This window comes from Dasypus novemcinctus, chromosome 4 (assembly GCF_030445035.2).
Source record: "Dasypus novemcinctus isolate mDasNov1 chromosome 4, mDasNov1.1.hap2, whole genome shotgun sequence".
Classification (NCBI taxonomy): Eukaryota; Metazoa; Chordata; class Mammalia; order Cingulata; family Dasypodidae; genus Dasypus; species Dasypus novemcinctus.
The window spans coordinates 77,780,174-77,797,993 of NC_080676.1; the positions used below are offsets into that span (position 1 = coordinate 77,780,174).

Consider the following 17,820-nt stretch of genomic DNA (forward strand, 5'->3'; position numbering starts at 1 on the left):
GCAGATACTTTTATGACACTCAACATTGGCATGTCATTAAATTAAATTTTAGTATTACCCAAAATTATATTTTACAACTTACTCATAATTTCAATACCTGATAACCTAACATGATTCAACATCTGTTCAAACGACCACTTTCGGCAAACATTTAGAAGAAATTCGAGTTTTCCCACAGCATCATAAAACCATCTCCACCATCCTTACCCACCTTTTCCAGGCAGTTATCTACTACACTCAGAACACGTTACATCAAAATAAAAATCCTACTAAGTCCACACTATACTGTGTATTATTTAATAAATATATCACACCTCTACTAAATCCCCACAAGAATAATGTTTTTAAATGCATAAAATAAAATTACAAATGAAATCAGTTCCATATATTGAAATATTTACTAAAATAAAAAACATGTGATATAATACTATACATATTTGCTTCTTTCTTAACACATTAAATAATAATCCAATACATTAAAAATAGAGGGTGGAGTGGATATAGCTCCAAACTGTTGAGCTCATGCTGCCCGCACAGGAGGTCCCAGGTTCAGTTCCCAGAGCCTCCTGAAAAAAAACAACAAAAACAAGCAAACATGAAAAACCAACTCAGGGGAGCTGATGTGACTCAGTGGTTGAGTGCATCTTCTCACATATGAGGTCCTAGGTTCAATCCTATGAAAGTTAAAGTTAAATTTTATTTTTTGAAGACAGCAATGTGCAGACGGTTGTTGTTTATCTTGAATAAGAACACTAAACTGCAATGTAGTATTTAACAAGGCAATATGCATATCATGTTGAACATCTAATCTAATTTGATTTTTTGTTTTCATTGTTGCAAGTGTTGAAAATCCTGATTCACAAGATATATTGTTGCAAATGGAATCCACGCTTCCATAGCTTGCTTCACAAGACAGGGCTAGGCTTCTCACTGGGAACACCAAATTCTCCAAGGCTTTTTAAGTTAAACTCCAATTGTACCAAGTTTTTTGCCCTAAGATCAACAAATTCATCTTGGATTAAGTCAACATCTTTGACATAGTTTATATCAGAAAGAAAAGGATTGGGGATCCATGGTTCAATTTTCATGCCATCAAGTTAGAAATAACTTTCTAGAGTTCTTTAATGTTTCCAGTGTTTGCAGTTATCTCTTTTCCAAAAAAAGGCATAGAATTTTGTACTTCTGCTCCATCTTGGTGAAGCACTTCCTCCAACATTGCAAAGTTTTCAAGAATGTTGGCCTCTACTCTCTTCTATATTGATAACTTAGCAAAGAAAGCTTGTAATATTTCAGTTCATCCTTAATGGTGACTTTACAGCCTTAAATGGAAAGATTTATCTCATTCATATGGTGAAAAATATCTGCCAGGTAAGCCAGCCCATGGATAAAATCTTTTCTTTCAAAATGTTCTAAGTACATTTTCTTTTTCTTTCAGAGAAAGTGAAACTTCTTCCCTTAGGTCGAATAAGTACTTTAAGACTTGTCCTCTTGAAAGCCAGTGCACTTCTGTGTGGTAGAGAAGGACTTCATATTCTGTTCCCATTTCTTGACAAATCTTTTAAAAATACAATGATTCAGAGAACTTTTTTGACAAAGTTGATAATTTTTTATGGCTGTTGACAAATCTTCTTTCAGGGTTGTTGGAAGAGTCTTTGTTGCCAGTACATGTTTGTGAAAAAAGTAACAAGCAATGATAACCTGAGGAGCTTCTTTTTTAACTAAAGTAGCAAAAACAGATGTATTACCAAGTATCACAGAATCTCCTTCAATGCAAAGAGAATGAAGATTTTCTTTCCAATTAAAGTTTTGTTTGTGAAAATTTTTTTTTACCATTTTGAAAATGTTAATGGCCTTCATAGTTCCCGGAAGAGACTCACAAAATAAGAATTCTTCTTTGATGGCATCAGCATGCACATAGCAAACAAAAACAAGGAGCTGGCTACATTGCAAGATGGCTGTAGTTTCACCCAATTACATACTAAAGGGGAATGGTGAAGCTGCCAATTCCTGCATGACCTGTTTTAAAATATTAATACTAAAAGACATATCAACTATTCTAGAATGTATTGCATCATTTGACAAGGAAACCACTTCCAGTTTCTTCCTCTGTTCCAGTCTACACACCAATTCTACCATCTCCAGGGCACATGGCTTTACTAAAATCTCTCCACTACTGTGGGGCTTCTTTTGCTTGGCAATCCAGTAAGCAATTTTATAGGATGCTTCAAGCTGAGGCTTTTGAAATGGCAAATCCAAGTTTTTGAAGCATCCTTGCTTTTTCTAATTGAGCTTTTTTCGTGTGAAAAACTCACATCTTTACATGCATTCTCAGCATGTACAGACATGAGGTGGTCTTTCAGTTTTGCTGGCTTTATACTTCTGTTTTCAAGAATTTTTCTAAACAAAAAACACTGCAGTTTTTGAGTTCCATCACGTTCGTTAATACAAGGAAAAACTAAATATAACTTTCATCATACCTCATTTTCTTTGACATTTCAACTTAAATTGGGTCTGAAAAATAAAGTATATATTTAGCTGGCAGTTTTTAACTCTCAGTGTTTTGTAAGGTTTTTTAGTAATTTGTTTGATAAATATGCATATAAATAAGTAATTTTTAACTCTTGGATAGACACGGGGATTACAGCAATAGATCAGAATTCATGTCCTTTCTGGAATTTGTTCTTTCTTGGAATTGTACATAAAGTCATGTGGATTTCAGAACCTTCCTAGAAACCTAGCAGCAAAAGAAAAACGTATAATGTATGTGGACATTTGCAGACATTGCTAGGATCACAGATGGATAAGCTCCACAGCATCAGCAACTAAAAGACCTAAGCGTTGATTGCATGCGTCTATAAATTCGTGGTGGGCATATCTGATTTATAGTCGTAGCCAGTGTGGCTATTCATGTGAAAAGTAACCTACTTATGAAAAGTTACAAATTCTCATTTAAACTAACCAGTTTTGTAAAATTTTAACAATCAATGGAAACAATTTATCTACTTTCACTTATTTGTTAAACAATTATAGATAGGGAAATATTTGAATGTAACAGATTCACTAGGCAATCAAAGTGAGAAGGCTCGGCTTCACCATTTGGTAGCTGAATAACTACTAGGCCTTGAGTTTCCAGCACTGGTTAGGTAACAGATTTCTCAAGCTGGTGGGAAAAGTATGCACATTTTCTCTGTGTAACAAAGATGGCCATGTTGTCTGGATAAAATATGCAAGCATCTTTGTGTGTTTGTCCCATAAAACAGTTTCAACCTGTCATTTTTCATGTTTTGGTTATTAATTATAACATCATAACTGTGTTTCTTCGATATGATAGGTTACCTGAAAATGTGGCTGATGGTACAGTTAACAAATTTTCAACACAAGTGGCTCAGTCGAGATTGCTAATGATCACACAGCATGTATTGAATATGTTATGTAATTCAAACATGTTTTATTTTGTGAGTTTATATTTTTTGCTGTGTATTTTTTTTATTTTTCACCATAGTTTATATTGATTATAACTGTGCAGAGTGAAATTTTCGATGTCTATAACTTGTGCTGACCCTGTGATTTATCCTTACAAAAGAACACTCCTGTACTTCAAAAGATCAAAGAACAGCACCTGGGAGTTTTTCTTCTGTTTGTTACCTGTTCTGTATTGCCAGACAGTTGGCCGACTACATTGCACAATAGTTTGTACACAGCAGGACTGTGATCACATGATCTAGCATTGGGTGTAACAACTGCTATAATTTCAAAGTATGGATGAGCGAGTGTAAGCGAACTATTACTGTAATTTATTGCATACACTCATAAGTAAAGGAAATGCTAGATTTCAGTTAGAGGTGAGAGAAAATAAAGATAATAAGTTGATTTTTTTCAATTCAAGCTCATGGACCTCCTTAAATCTTTGGTTCCATGGACCCCTGGTTAAGAACCCCTGACCTAGAACAAGTTGAACCGGCAATCAAAGAACAACAGTAGCACAAAGCCACACAACTTTAAATCCCTAGGCAAGAAAGAAAAATTAGCAACGTAAAAGAACAGCTGAAATTGAAAAGAAAGAACACAGAGAAAAGAATGTAAATAATTGAGCAACTCTCGGAAAGTTGAATGATAGAACAAAACGCACAGTATACATGCCATGGGAATTGCAGAAGGAGAAGAAAAAGGAAAAGGGGAAGAGAGAGTATTTAAAGAAATAGTGGTCAAAAATTTCTCAACTCTCATGAAAGAAATGAATATACATGCCCAGGCAGTGCAGTGTAATCTAGTGAGAATAAATCCCAATACACCTACTCCAAGACACATGCGATTCAGAATATCAAATGCCAAAGATAAAGAGAAAATTCTGAAAACAGTAAGGGAGAGGCAAACCATCACACACAAGGGATGCCTAGTAAAACTTAGTGTGAATTTCTCATCAGAAACCATTGAGGTGCATAGACAATGGTATGATATATTTAAGATACTGAAAGAGAAAAACTGCCAGCCAAGAATTCTTTTCCAGCATAATTCTCCTTCAAATAAGGTGAGTTAAAAATATTCACAGAAAAACAGAAACTAGGAGTTTTTAAACAATCCAGCTCTATAGGAAACACTAAAGGGAATTCTGCAGGCTAAAAGAAAACAACTGAGAGAGGCTTGAAGGAGAGTGTACAAGTGAAGACTATCAGAAAGGGTAACCAAAAGGGTAAAAAGTGGACAAAAATAAGCTATGACATATGAAAGACAAGGGATAAAATGGTAGAAGTAAATATTGCCTTTATAGTAATAACATTAAATGTTAATGGACTAAGCTCTCCCATGAAAAGATTCAGGCTGACAAAGTGGATTTAAAAAAACAAAACAAAACAAAACATGAGCTATTCATATGCTGTCCAAGCATTCAAGTAGGCTGAAAGTGAAAGTTTGGAAAAAGATATTTCATGCAAACAGTAAAAAGAGCAGGGGTAGCTATACTAATATCAGACAAAATAGACTTTAAATGCAATAAAGTTATAAGAGATGCAGAAGGCCATTATGTATTAATAAAAGGGACAGTACACCAGGAATGAATAACCCTAACCATGGTGCCCCAAGCACAGGAGCAAAAATCTGGCAAAACTACTATAATAGTTGGAGACTCCAACATGCCACTCATATCAATAGATAGAACAACTAGACAGAAGATCAACAAGGAAACAGAGACCTAACAGACGTTTATAGGCCAATACACCCCAAAACAGCAGGATGTACATTCTTCCCAAGTGCTCATGGATAGCCCACATGTTGGGCTACAAAACAGGTCTCAATAAACTTTTAAAAGATTGAAATTTTACAGAACACATTCCCTAATCATAATGGAATGAAGCTGGATCTCAATAACAAACTTAAAAGGGGGAAATTTGCAAATATCTGGAGGCCGAATGAAACACTCTTAAACTATCAGTGGGTCAAAAAAGAAATCACAAGAGTATTTAGAAGGTATATTGTGACAAATGTAAATGAGACCACAACATATCGAAACTTATGGGATACAGCAAAAGCTGTGCAACAGAGTAATTTATAACCGTAAACTCCTATATTAAAAAAGAAGAAACAACTAAAATCAAAGACCTAACTAAATACCTAGAGGAACTAGGAAAAAAACAGCACACCAGTCCTAAAGCAGGCAGAAAGAAAGAAATAACAAAGATTAGAGCAGAAATAAATGAAATCAAGAACAACAACATAAAAGAAAAGAGAAAATCAACAAAACCAAAACTAGTTCTTTAAGATCAATAAAATTGACATACCTTTAGCTAGAATAACAAAAAAAAAAAAAAAGAGAGAAGATGCAAATAAATAAAATCAGCAATGAAAGGGGCATATGACTGATCCCACAGAAAGAAAAAGGATCATAAGAGGGTATTAAGAGAAACCGTATACCAACAAATTAGACCACCTAGATGGACAAATAAATGGACAGATTCCTAGAAATGCAAAAATATACAAGAATTCAACTATCTAACCACAAGTAAAGAGACTGAACTAGTCATAAAAAATTTCCCAACAAGGAAAAGTCCAAGACCAGGTGGCTTCACTGGTGAATTCTACCAAGCATTTCAAGAAGAATTAACACCAATCCTGTTTAAACTCTTCCAAAAAATGGAAGGCATGAGAAAAATTACCCAACTCATTTTGTGAGGCCAGCATGGCCCTAATATCAAAGCCAGATAAGGATACTACCAGAAAAGAAAATTACAGACCAACTTTCTAATGAACATATATGCAAAAATTCTCAACAAAATACTTGCAATTGATCCCAACAGCATATTAAAAGAATTATACTCCATGATCAAGTGACTTTTATTCCTGTTATGTAAGGGTGGTTAAACACAAGAAAATCAATTAATGTAATATACCACATTAACTAATTGAAGGGAAAAACTACATGATTGTCTTTCAGAAAAGGCATTGGACAAAATCTTGCATCCTTTCTTGATTAAAAAAAAAAACCTTTGGAAGACAGAGATAGAAGGAAAGATGTATATGATAAAGGACATTTATGAAAAACCCACAGGCAACAGTGTACTCAATGGGGAAAAGTTGAAAGCTTTCCCTCTAAGATCAGGAATAAGACAAGGATGCCCAGTGTCAACACTATTATTCACCATTGTGCTAGAAATTCTAGCTAGAGCAACTAGGTAAGAAAAAGAAATAGGCGGCAGACTTGGCCCAGTGGTTAGGGCATCCGTCTGCCACATGGGAGGTCCGTGGTTCAAACCCCGGGCCTCCTTGACCTGTGTAGAGCTGGCCCATGCGCAGTGCTGATGCGCGCGAAGAGTACCCTGCCATGCAGGGGTGTCCCCCCGTATGGGAACCCCTCGCGCAAGGAGTGTACCCCTTAAGGAGAACCGCCCAGCGGTGCTGCACACACGGAGAGCTGACACAAGAAGATGACGCAACAAAAAGAAACACAGATTCCTGTGCTGCTGACAACAACAGAAGCAGACAAAGAAGATGCAGCAAATGGACACAGAGAACAGACAACCAGGGTTGGGGGGAGATGGGGAGAGAAATAAATAAATAAACAAATCTTTAAAAAAAAAAAAACAAAGGGAAATAAAAGGCATCCAGGGAAGCAGATTTGTCTCAATGAATAGAGCATCCACCTACCAGGGTTCAAACCCAGGGCCTCCTGTCCCATGTGGTAAACTGGCCCACAGGCAGTGCTAACACACACAAGGAGTGTCATGCAGGGGTGTCCCCCACATAGGGGAGCCCCACGCAAAAGGAGCGCACCCCATAAGGAGAACCGCCCTGCGCAAAAAAAGTGCAGCCTGCCAAGGAATGGCGCTGCACACACGGAGAGCTGACGCAGTAAGATGACGCAACAAAAAGAGACACAGATTCCCAGTACCGCTGACAAGAATATAAGCAGATACAGAAGAAGACACAACGAGTGTTCACAGAGAGCAGACAACTGGGGACATAGGGGGAGGGCAGGGAAAGGGAGAGAAAGTAAATCAATCAATCAATCTTAAAAATAAATAAATCTTTAAAAAAATAAAAGGCATCCAAATTGGAAAAGAAGAAGTAAAACTCTTTGGTAGATAACTAATGGTAGATAACACGATCCTATATTTAGAAAATTCTAAAATATCTACAACAAAGCTATGGGAGCTAATAAACAAGCTCAGCAAAGTGGCATGATACAAGATCATTACACAAAAATCAGTAGTGTTTCTATACACTAGTAATGAACAATATGAGGAGGAAATCAAGAAAAAAAATCCATTTACAGTAAGAACAAAAAGAATCAAATATCTAGGAATTAATTTAACCAGGGATGTAAAGGACCAGAACTACAAAACACCACTAAAAGATTAAAGAAACCTTAACAACTGGAAAGACATTCTGTGTTCAAGGCTTGAAAGATTAAATATGAAGATGTCAGTTCTACCCAAACTGATTTATAGATTCAATAAAAATTCCAACAGCCTAGTTCACAGAAATAGAAAAGTCAATTACCAAATTTATTTGGAAGGGAAAGGGGACTCCAGTAGCCAAAAACATCCATAAAAAGTAGAGTGAAGTCAGAGGACTCACACTTCCTGGCCTTGAAACATATTACAAAGCTACAGTGGTCAAAACAGCATGGAATTGGCATATAGATAGACAAATTGATCAATGGAATCGAATTGAGAGTTCAGAAATAGGTCCTTACCTCTATAGTTAACTGATTTTTGACAGGCTTACCAAATCCATTTTACTGGGACAGAACAGTCTCTTCAACAAATGGTGCTGGGAGAACTGGATATCAGTAACCAAAAGAATGAAAGATAACTCCTAGCTCACTCCCTCCACAAGAACCAACTCAAATTGGATCAAAGACCTAACCATAAGGCCAAGACCACAAATCTCCTAGAAGATAACATAGGGAAACATCTTCAAGTTCTTATGGTAGATCTCTTAAACCTTATACCCAAAGCACCAGCAGTGAAAGCAAAAGGGATAAATGGAACCTCCTCAAAATTAAATACTTTTGCACCTCGAAGACTGCTTTGTCAAAAGGGTGAAAAGGCAGCCTATTCGATGGGAGAAAATATTTGGAAATCACATATCTGTCAAGGATCCATAATATATATCCATGATATATAAATAGATCCTATATATCAACAGTAAAAAAACAAGTGACCAAATATGAAATGGGCAAAATACTTGAGCAGACATTTTTTCAAAGAAGAAATACAATGGTGAAACACATGAAAAAATGTTCACCATCACTAGTAAAATGCAAACCACAGCTATGAGATAATTTCACACCAATAATATGGCCACTATTTAAAAAAACAAAAAACAAAAATCAAAGTGTAGGAGAGGATGTGAAGAGATAGGAATACTCATTCACTGTTGGTGGAAATGTGGAATGATATAGCCACTGTGGAGGACTGTTTAGCAGTTCCTAAGGAAGTTTAATATAGATCTGCCATGTGACCTGGCAATACCATTTATTGGTATATATACTCAGAAGAAATGAAAGCAGTGACACGAACAGACATCATCACATAATTTTCACAGCAGTGTTATTCTCCATTGCCAAAAGATGGAAAGAACCCAGGTGCCCATCAACTGATGAATGGATAAACTGTTGTATATACACATGATGGAATATTATGCAGCTATAAGAAGAAATGAAGTTATGAAGCATGTAACAACATAGATTAACCTGGGGGACATTATGTTGAGTGAAGCAAGTCACACACAAAAGAGCAAATATTGCATTTATGAACTCAATATAATGAGGACACTCACTCAGTTAATAGCTCAGGAAATTGAGGTTATAGAATGGAAAGCTGAGGTTTAATCTGTACAGAATTGGTAAAAAAAAAAAAAAAGGTGGTTGAAAATGAAATCGTGAAAGCACATCATAGTGTTAGTAATTAGGAGTGCTAATATATGAGTATAATAGTGTTTGAAAGGGAAAGTTGTAAGGTTTCCCTTTCCCTGGATTACTGTGTGGCCTCTCTTTTAAAATTCATTACACTAAGAAGAATAGGACTCTTAGGGAGTACACCAAAATCATCTCTAAATATGTATTTCAAAACATGGACTGTGACACCCCCACTTGGAAATTCTAATTCAGTGAGTACATGCCAAATCTCTCATTTCTCCTCCCTGAACACATTCGTCCCCTAGATCTCTGCTTCAGAGATGGTATTGGTTAAAGATTTCTTGGACAGCTCTGAAACTGTCAATAGCACCATCAATAGCACTTTCTATAAGAGAGTGTCCCAAAATCCTAAAAAGCAGATGTGCAAGTGAAACTGCAACACTGTCATACAGAGGAATTGGTTGGTTCTTGATGATCTGTAATTTTATTTTTAAAACAGGATGTGATATGGTCTGACTTTGGGTTTCCTGGAAGAACTGGCCGGGAAAGTACATTGTGGATCGGCTCCCTGGGGGCGCATACCCCCTGTCACCTGGACACTTATGGTTGTAACTTAGTATTCCAAGTACAAGGAAGGTAATGAACATGTGTGCACGTGTGTATGTGTATGTTGCGCAGCATAGAGGAATGAGCTCTGGGCAGGTGCGGGACCCCCAGGGTTTAGTCCCGGCTCTGTGCCTGTCAGCCTGCCTCTTGATCATGACAAAGCTCTTAACCTCTGCTTCTGTCTGGTCTTTGTGAAGTGAGGGAAGCAGTTTACATGGTCATTTGTTTCATGAGTGTCTTTCAACCCTGATCAGGATTGCCCTGAGAAAGCTGATCCTAGAAAGCCTGGATTCTACTCCCAGTTCAGCTGGACAGCTCTGTGCTTAGAGCTCTTTTTATATAATAGTCTAGACTTGTAGTTTTCAAATGATTATTTAAATGTTCTTCAAAACTAAGGAAATAAGAGCAGTTCTGTTGAAAGGAGGAGACATTTGTCTTCAGGCCCCTGAGGGCATGCCAGGAGCCTGGTTTGAAAAACACAAAACCAGATGGTATTTATGGCCCCTTTTAACTCCAAATTTTAGTTTGTGCCCACCTAGTGACACATTACAGTATATGAAACCTTAAGGTAGTTTTTATCTCCGTCTGTCTATGGCTCTACCAGCTGTAAGACTTGTCAGGCAATACTTTAGAAAGCCCCTGGTTCCAGGAGTCATGTGAGAGTAGGATGTTGCTGCCACTTGGAGGATGTACTCACAATAGCAAGGCCTATTTCCCCTTATTGATGATGCCCAGTCTCCTCTCCTGGCCTTCAGAGTATTTGCAGAGCCGCACAGAAATGGCTATGTACAAATTCTCAGACCCTTTTGAAACAAAAAGGATTATGAGTAGATCCAAGAAAAACAGTGAATATCAGTAGATTCCACATGTGACATACTCTGAAAAGTACAAAATGATGTAGGGTAGTCCATTCCTTATCTATCAGATCTTTATTAAAGGGCCTAGAAATGTGTCAGGTACATTACTATGCCCCGTGGATACAACCATGAATAAATTGGGTATAGTCCCTCCCCTAGTGGGATCAATTGTCTAAATCTTAAACTTTGTAAGAAAGGGCATCTTTAAGTAGCCATGTTCCATGTTTTCTGAAACAGGAAACAAGCCAAAGAAATTTGATCTGTAAAAGCATTACAAAACAAAAAACAAAAAAATCCCACTAGTTCTTTGAGATAAAATCAATATTTTTTTAACCTTTGTAATATACCATATTATCTGCCCTCATAAAGTCCTAGAGTAATAAAATATTCAGTAAATATTCATTGACTGTCCTGCGTGCAGGTACTGTGTGTTCCAGTAGATACAGAGATGAATTGAGTAAGATCCCTTCTCTAGCCTAAGAGAGTGCCGGCAAGCCTACAGAAAGCTGGGATAGAAGACAGAATGTATGTGCCCTTGAGGAAGATTTCACAAAGCTGTGGAAATGAGGAGTAGAAGAGATCATGTTCCTTTTGGAAATATTAGGGAAGATTTCATAGAGGAGCTGCCATTTGTGATGGGCTTTGAAGATGGTTAAATGTACAAAAGTCAGATAGGAGGGGTAGAAGCATGAGCAGAGTCCTGAGAAAGCATTGGACTCTGTGAGTTGGCCTGTGTAAGTTATGCGTTGGAGACTGGGATAGGGCCAGAGAGGCAATTTGGAGCCTGAGCATGGAGCATCTAGTGCCTGGGTCAGATATTTCTAAGTCCGTTCCTTCATCATGTAAAACCGCAAGAGATTTTTGAGCAGAGGATGATGTGATTGACTACCTTTTCTGATTAACAGGAGAAGGAAGCATATATTATGTATTACATTTTAAACCAAGCAAAGATTATATATGGGACTGTTGTCATTTTGGCTATTCCTTTGGGATACACAGCCATGGTACAAGGGAAGGAGCCCAGATCTGGAGAAGTCAGATCTGGGGTTTGGTTCTGGTTCTGCTACTAACCAGAGCCCAGTGAGTGACAATGCAAAAGCTCTTGTTTTCTCTTCAGGTATTTTAAAAATGAGATTAAACTGATGATCTTTGAGAGTCCTTCCAGCCACTCTTACATTCTAAGCATCTTATGATTAACAATAAAATATTAGGAAAACATGTATCTGAAGGCCATTATCAAGTTCAAGTCCTCTTTTCAAATAAGCAGTGGGGAGCAGGGACAACTGGCTATGTCTTAATTTCATCATGCAGGTATTGAAAGTTACTCCCAAACTACTCTCAGGTACAGTGGAATGAGCAGCTTTGTCCTCACAAAGCTTTAAAATGATGCAAACAGCCTGTGAATGTCAATGATTTGGGGAAGCTGATGTGGCTCAAGGGATAGGGTTTCCGCCTACCAATTGGGAGGACCCAGGTTTGATCCCTGGGGCCTCCTGGTGAAAAAGGAGAGAAAGCGGGCCTGTGGCGAGCCAGTGCCTGCGTGGTGAGCTAGTACCCACATGGTGAGGCAAGTGCCCATGTGGGTGCCTGCACAGCAAGCCAAGCGCCCACGGTGAGCTGAGTGCCCACACAAGTGCACGTGTGGCAAGCTGAGTGCCTGCACAGCAAGCTGATTTGCCCGTGTGATGAGCCAGTGCCTGTGCAAGTGAGTCACACAGCAAGATGATGACGCAACAAAAGAGACAAAGGGGAGAGTCAAGGTGAAGGGCAGCAGAAACCAGGAACTGAGGTGGTGCAATTGATAGGGAACATCTCTCCACATCAGAGGTCCCCAGGATCAAATCCCAGTGAATCCTAGAGGAGAAAGACAAGAAGAGAAGACAAAAAAAAGAAATAGATACAGAAGATCACACAGCGAATGGACACAGGCAGCAAAAACAGCAGGGGGCGCGGGGATGGGGAGGGGCAGAAAAAAAACTATTTTTAAGTTGATAGGCTGTGTAAATTGATAGACTTTCTTAGAGTTCCAAAATGAATTTCTGAAAAGTAAAGCATTTCTTCATTCCTACAAAACCTTCATATTTTCCTGGCATATGAAAATAAGACTTTTGTTAAAAATATTCTTAGTTTGAAAATAGCAGCCAACTGCTTTCCAATTCTGATAGCCTTTCTGTAACTGCAAGATCTCACTAGATGGTTTTAGGACTTATTATCTCACAACTAGTTTTATTTTTTCTCCCTCTTTGCTTCCGTGTCTGTGTATTTCTGTTTCTCTTTGTCACACTTACCCTGCAATGCCCTCAGATTACCTTCCTCTGTTGGCTCAAAGTATGGATGTGTCTAGTGGTTTATGAATTGAGCTTAATTGCCTCCATTTTTGAAAAAAAATTTTAAGTGGCTGGAACATTAAACAGTTTTCTCTTTTTGAAAATTCCTATGTTATACTACATTTTAGTTGTATGGCATTGCTTATATATTTTCGTTTCTTACAGGTTGTATTAGTGAACCAAAGGTATGTTGATGGAAAACACCAGAAATTGGTTGTTTTTTATGAAGGTTATTTATTTGGGGTAGGAGCTTACAGATACCAGACTATAAGCATAAATTACCTCCCTCACCAAAGTCTATTTTCACATGTTGGAGCAAGATGGCTGCCGACATCTGTGAGGGTTCAGGCTTCCTGGGTTCCTCCCTTCCAGGATCTTGCTTCTCTCTGGGTTCAAGCTTCCTTTCTTCCTGGGGCTTGCTTCTCTTTCCTCTGTGTGCTGACTTCCCAGGGCGCTAGCTTAAGACTTCAGCATCGAACTCCATCATCAGAACTCCAGCATTAAGAACCTTCAACTCTGTCCTTTGCCATGCCTTTTATCTGTGAGTCCCCACCCACCAAGGGGCAGGGACTCAATGCCTTAATGGCATGGCCCAATCAAAGCCCTAATCATAATTCAGTCAACCCAGGTACAGATCAGATTACAAACATAATCCAATATCTATTTTTGGAATTCATAACCATATCAAACTGCTGCACAGGTTAACTTAAATGTTTAACTTAAGGAATTTATAATCCAAACAGAGAACTCTGGTTGATGATAATCTTGGTGGTTGCTCAGGATAAGATAATAATACAGGTATTTGAAAGGGTGGGAGTTATTCAGGATAGCTCTAGAATCAGGGACAGAAATGATTTATGAGGAGGCAGATTTTGATTTGAGATAAGAAAGAATGATCTTACAGGCAAGATCCTGTACCAACAACGGAAGTGACAGAAGTCACGAGGTATCCACTAGTTGCTGTCTCACCTTCTGCAAGGTGTCTGCAGAGGAGATTCCAGCACTGAGATGGCCAGGTGAACACTGAGATTTCTTCCTGTAGTCTTTTATGAGCTGAGTTGAAATGAGTTAAAAAATAAACATTTAACCATTGCCTTCTTATATTGTATGTCTAAATTCAGAGTACTAACTTGTATCTTATTTTTTTATTTAGGAAAAGATGGCATCTCTTTCCTCCTGAAGATACTCCTTTCCTTTATCCAACTAGAATCCCCTATGAAGAATCCAGTGTGTTCAGTAAAGTTAATGTTGTTAATCCTGATTTAAAACGTTTCCCTCAGTTCCGGAAAGCTCAAAGATACACAGTTACGCTGAACCCAGGACAGGTAATGATGGCTTTAAAACACTGATGACTTTTCTTTTCAGTGGACACTACAGCTGTAAACTTCTCAATTCCTTATGTCATATGCCTCTATTCCAGTACAAATAAGAATGACTTCCTTTCCTGCTGCTCTGCTGGTAGAAGGTAGTTTCCCCAGCTGTGGGCTTCAAACAGATATTTCGGTCTCAGGTCATGGAAAGGAGACAGCATGAGGGAACACAGCTCCTGTTGTGAAGAGGAGGATGGACTTTGGAGGAAAGACAAGAGCCCACAAAGCTATTTTTATTCAGTTCAAGAAAAAGTGTCAAGCCAGGAGCACTTGAGCACGTCTGGAGCACTTATTCACAGTTAACATCTTCTCAACAAAGATAGAACAGACACATAAAAGCACAGTTTGGAATGTGTCCAGGTGGTAGGATTACAGGGGCAGAATGCACTGAGGATAATTTGCCTTTCAGCAAGAATAGATTTTATGTAATTGACTGACTGTGAAACATTTTGAAAGTTATTATATTTACTGCTGTTATGTAGTGAGGAAACTTTCATTGCATTTCCTGTCTGATATTTTATTAACTGTTTAAGAAGTTTTCTAAGTTTGATCTTTTTTTTTTTTAAGATATATTTTATTTCTCTCCACCCTCTCATTGTTTGCACTTGCTGTGTCTGTTCATCTTCCTTGTTTCTTTTTTAGGAGGCACTGGGACCCGAACCTGGAACCTCCAATGTGGGAGGGAGGCACCTAATCATTTGAGCCACCTCTGTCCCCTTCTTTGTTGTATCGCTCATGTTTTTCTTCTTGTACTTCTTTTTATGCCCTCATGTTGCATCAGCTTGCTGTGCCCGCCCATCATGCCAGCTTGCTGTCTTGTGTAGGAGGCACTGAGAATCGAACCAGGGATCTCCCATGTGATAGGGAGGAGCTCAACCACTTGAGCCACATCCTCTTCCCCTGAGTTTGATCTTAAGGATCTTTATCCTCTTGATCATCCCTCTCCCCTCCCTGTCTTCTTCCCATTACTCCTTTCTCATTAGTTCTTTTCTTGCTTCCTTCATACTCAAGTACTACCAAACCAAATAATTTTTTAACTTGATTTTGTACATTTAATAATTGAAAATATAAACAATAATTTAAGAAAAAGAAAATACAGTTAATAAAAACATACATTTCTCAGTTAAATGTACTGGATACATATAAATGGTTTTTTTTTAAATCATACAATATCTTACACAGTATGTTTGGTTCATAGTAATGCAGTCATACAGTATTTGTTCTTTTTTGTCTGGCTTGCTTCGTTCAACATAATGTCCTCCAGGTTCATCCATGTTGTCATATGCTTTACAACTTCATTTCTTCTTCAGCTGCATAGTAGTCCATCATGTGAATGCACCAAGTTTGTTTATCCTTCCATTGGTTGATGGACACCTGGGTTGTTTCCAGCTTTTGGCAATCATGAATAATGCTGCTATGAACATAGATGTGCAGTGTCTGTTCATGTCACTGCTCTCAGTTCTTCTGGGTATATACACAGTAGGGTATTGCAGGGTCATATGGCAAGTCTATATTTGACTTCTTTTGCAACTACCATACAGTCCTCCACAGTGGCTGTACCGTTCTGCATTCCCACCAAGAGTGAATAAGTGTTCCTATCCCTCCTCATCCTCTCCAACACTTGTAGTTCTCTGTCTTTTTAATAGTGGCCATTCTGATAGTTGTGAAATAATATCTCATTGTATTTTTGATTTGCATTTCCCTAATCATTAGTGAAGTGCATTTTTTCATGTTTTGTTTTGTTTTGTTTTTGCCATTTGTATTTCTTCTTTGGACAAATGTCTATTCAAGTCTTCTGCCGATTTTTTAATTGGGTTGTTTTTTTATTGTCAAGTTGTTTCTTTCAGGTTCTAAGGCTTCCTTTAATATTTCTTTCCTATAAAGGTGGATTCTTTTTTTATGAACTCTCTTAGTTTCTGTTTGTTTGTGAATATTTTATATTCACCTTCATATTTGAAAAACAATTTTGCCAGATAAAGAATTCTTGGCTGGTAGTTTTTCTCTTTCAGTATCCTAATTATATCATACCACTGTCTTCTTGCCTCTGTGGTTTCTGAAGAAAATCTGCACCAAGTCTTACTGTGCGTCCCTTTTATGTGATGGTTTGCTTCTCCCTTGCTGCTCCCAGAATTTTTTCTTTGTCTTTGACATTTGACATTCTGAGTAGTATCTTTCTTGGAGTAGGTCTATTTGGATTTATTCTGATTGGGGTATGGTGCACTTCTTGGACTTGTAAGTTCATTTCTTTACTGATAATTGAGTAATTTTCTGCTATTATTTCCTCAAATACGTTTTTCAGCCCCTTTTTCTTTTCTGGAACTCCCATGACACATATGTTGTTACATTTTGTGTTGTCATTCAACTCTCTGAGCCCCTGATCAACTTTTCCATTCTTTTTTCTCCCATTTCAGCTGTTCTGCCTTTGGTATCACTTATTCTTTCTTCTGTCATTTCGAGTCTGCTGTTATATGTCTCTAATGTGTTTTTGATCTCACATATTTAGTGTCTTTCATTTCCATGAGCCCTATTACTTTTCTGTTCAGGATTCCAGATTCTTCTTTACACTAACTCAGTGTCTTCTTTATGTCATTCATCTCTTTAGTCATATTGTCTTTTATTTATTAATTTGATTTTTAAAATTTGTGTGCATCTCGCTAATTAATTCTCTCAAATCCTGTGTCTCTTCTGGGGCTTTGATATATTCCTTTTCTTGGCCCATGTCTTTTGTTTTCTTAGTATGGCTCGTAATTTTTTGCCGATGTCTAGGCAGCTGATTAGGATGTAGTTTACTCAGATGCTTAATTTCTTTCTCTTTTGTAGGGATTTAGTGGCAGGAGGCTCTCTGTTACAACTGCTCTAATTCTTGGCTTGACCTGGATGGTTAGGATTGTCCCTGCCAGTTCCTCAAAACTGGGCTCTGGAACCAGTCATTGGTTTCAGACCCACTTCCTTGGGCCTTGGGGAGGGAAACTATAAAGGCCAGAAAAATCCTCTTATTTTAATTTTCTTATGTATACTTCCTTGGCCGGCCAGCAGATGGCGTTCTTTTGCAGCCCTCTCAGTTCAGTGCCTGGTCCAAGTGTGTTTGTTGTAACATTGACTGGATCAATGTGATAGACGTTCCTGCCTGGAGGCTAAGAGCCTTGTTATTCAAACTTCCTCAAAAACAGTTTTCCAGCCTTCTCTGACAGTCCCTTCTCTTTTCCCTGGTAGGAAATATTTCCACTCCCCTCTGTGTTCTCAACAATCCGTCCGGTTAGTAGAGAAGGAGATTGGGAGGGTTGTATCTCTTTAGCCCCTTGCTG

At 38.0% G+C, this 17,820-nt stretch overlaps 1 protein-coding gene across 2 annotated transcripts in view; it reads left to right on the forward strand.

Moving 5' to 3' along the window:
- The window catches only part of HSPBAP1 (HSPB1 associated protein 1), a 94,073-nt gene that overhangs the window by 68,511 nt on the left and 7,742 nt on the right, over window positions 1–17,820 (forward strand). For both annotated transcript variants that reach the window (XM_004467151.5, XM_058295687.2), the window contains 2 exons: window positions 9,855–9,991; window positions 14,299–14,470. In XM_004467151.5, coding sequence (XP_004467208.1) covers window positions 9,855–9,991; window positions 14,299–14,470 — 309 coding nt within the window. The remainder of the gene's footprint in view (window positions 1–9,854; window positions 9,992–14,298; window positions 14,471–17,820) is intronic.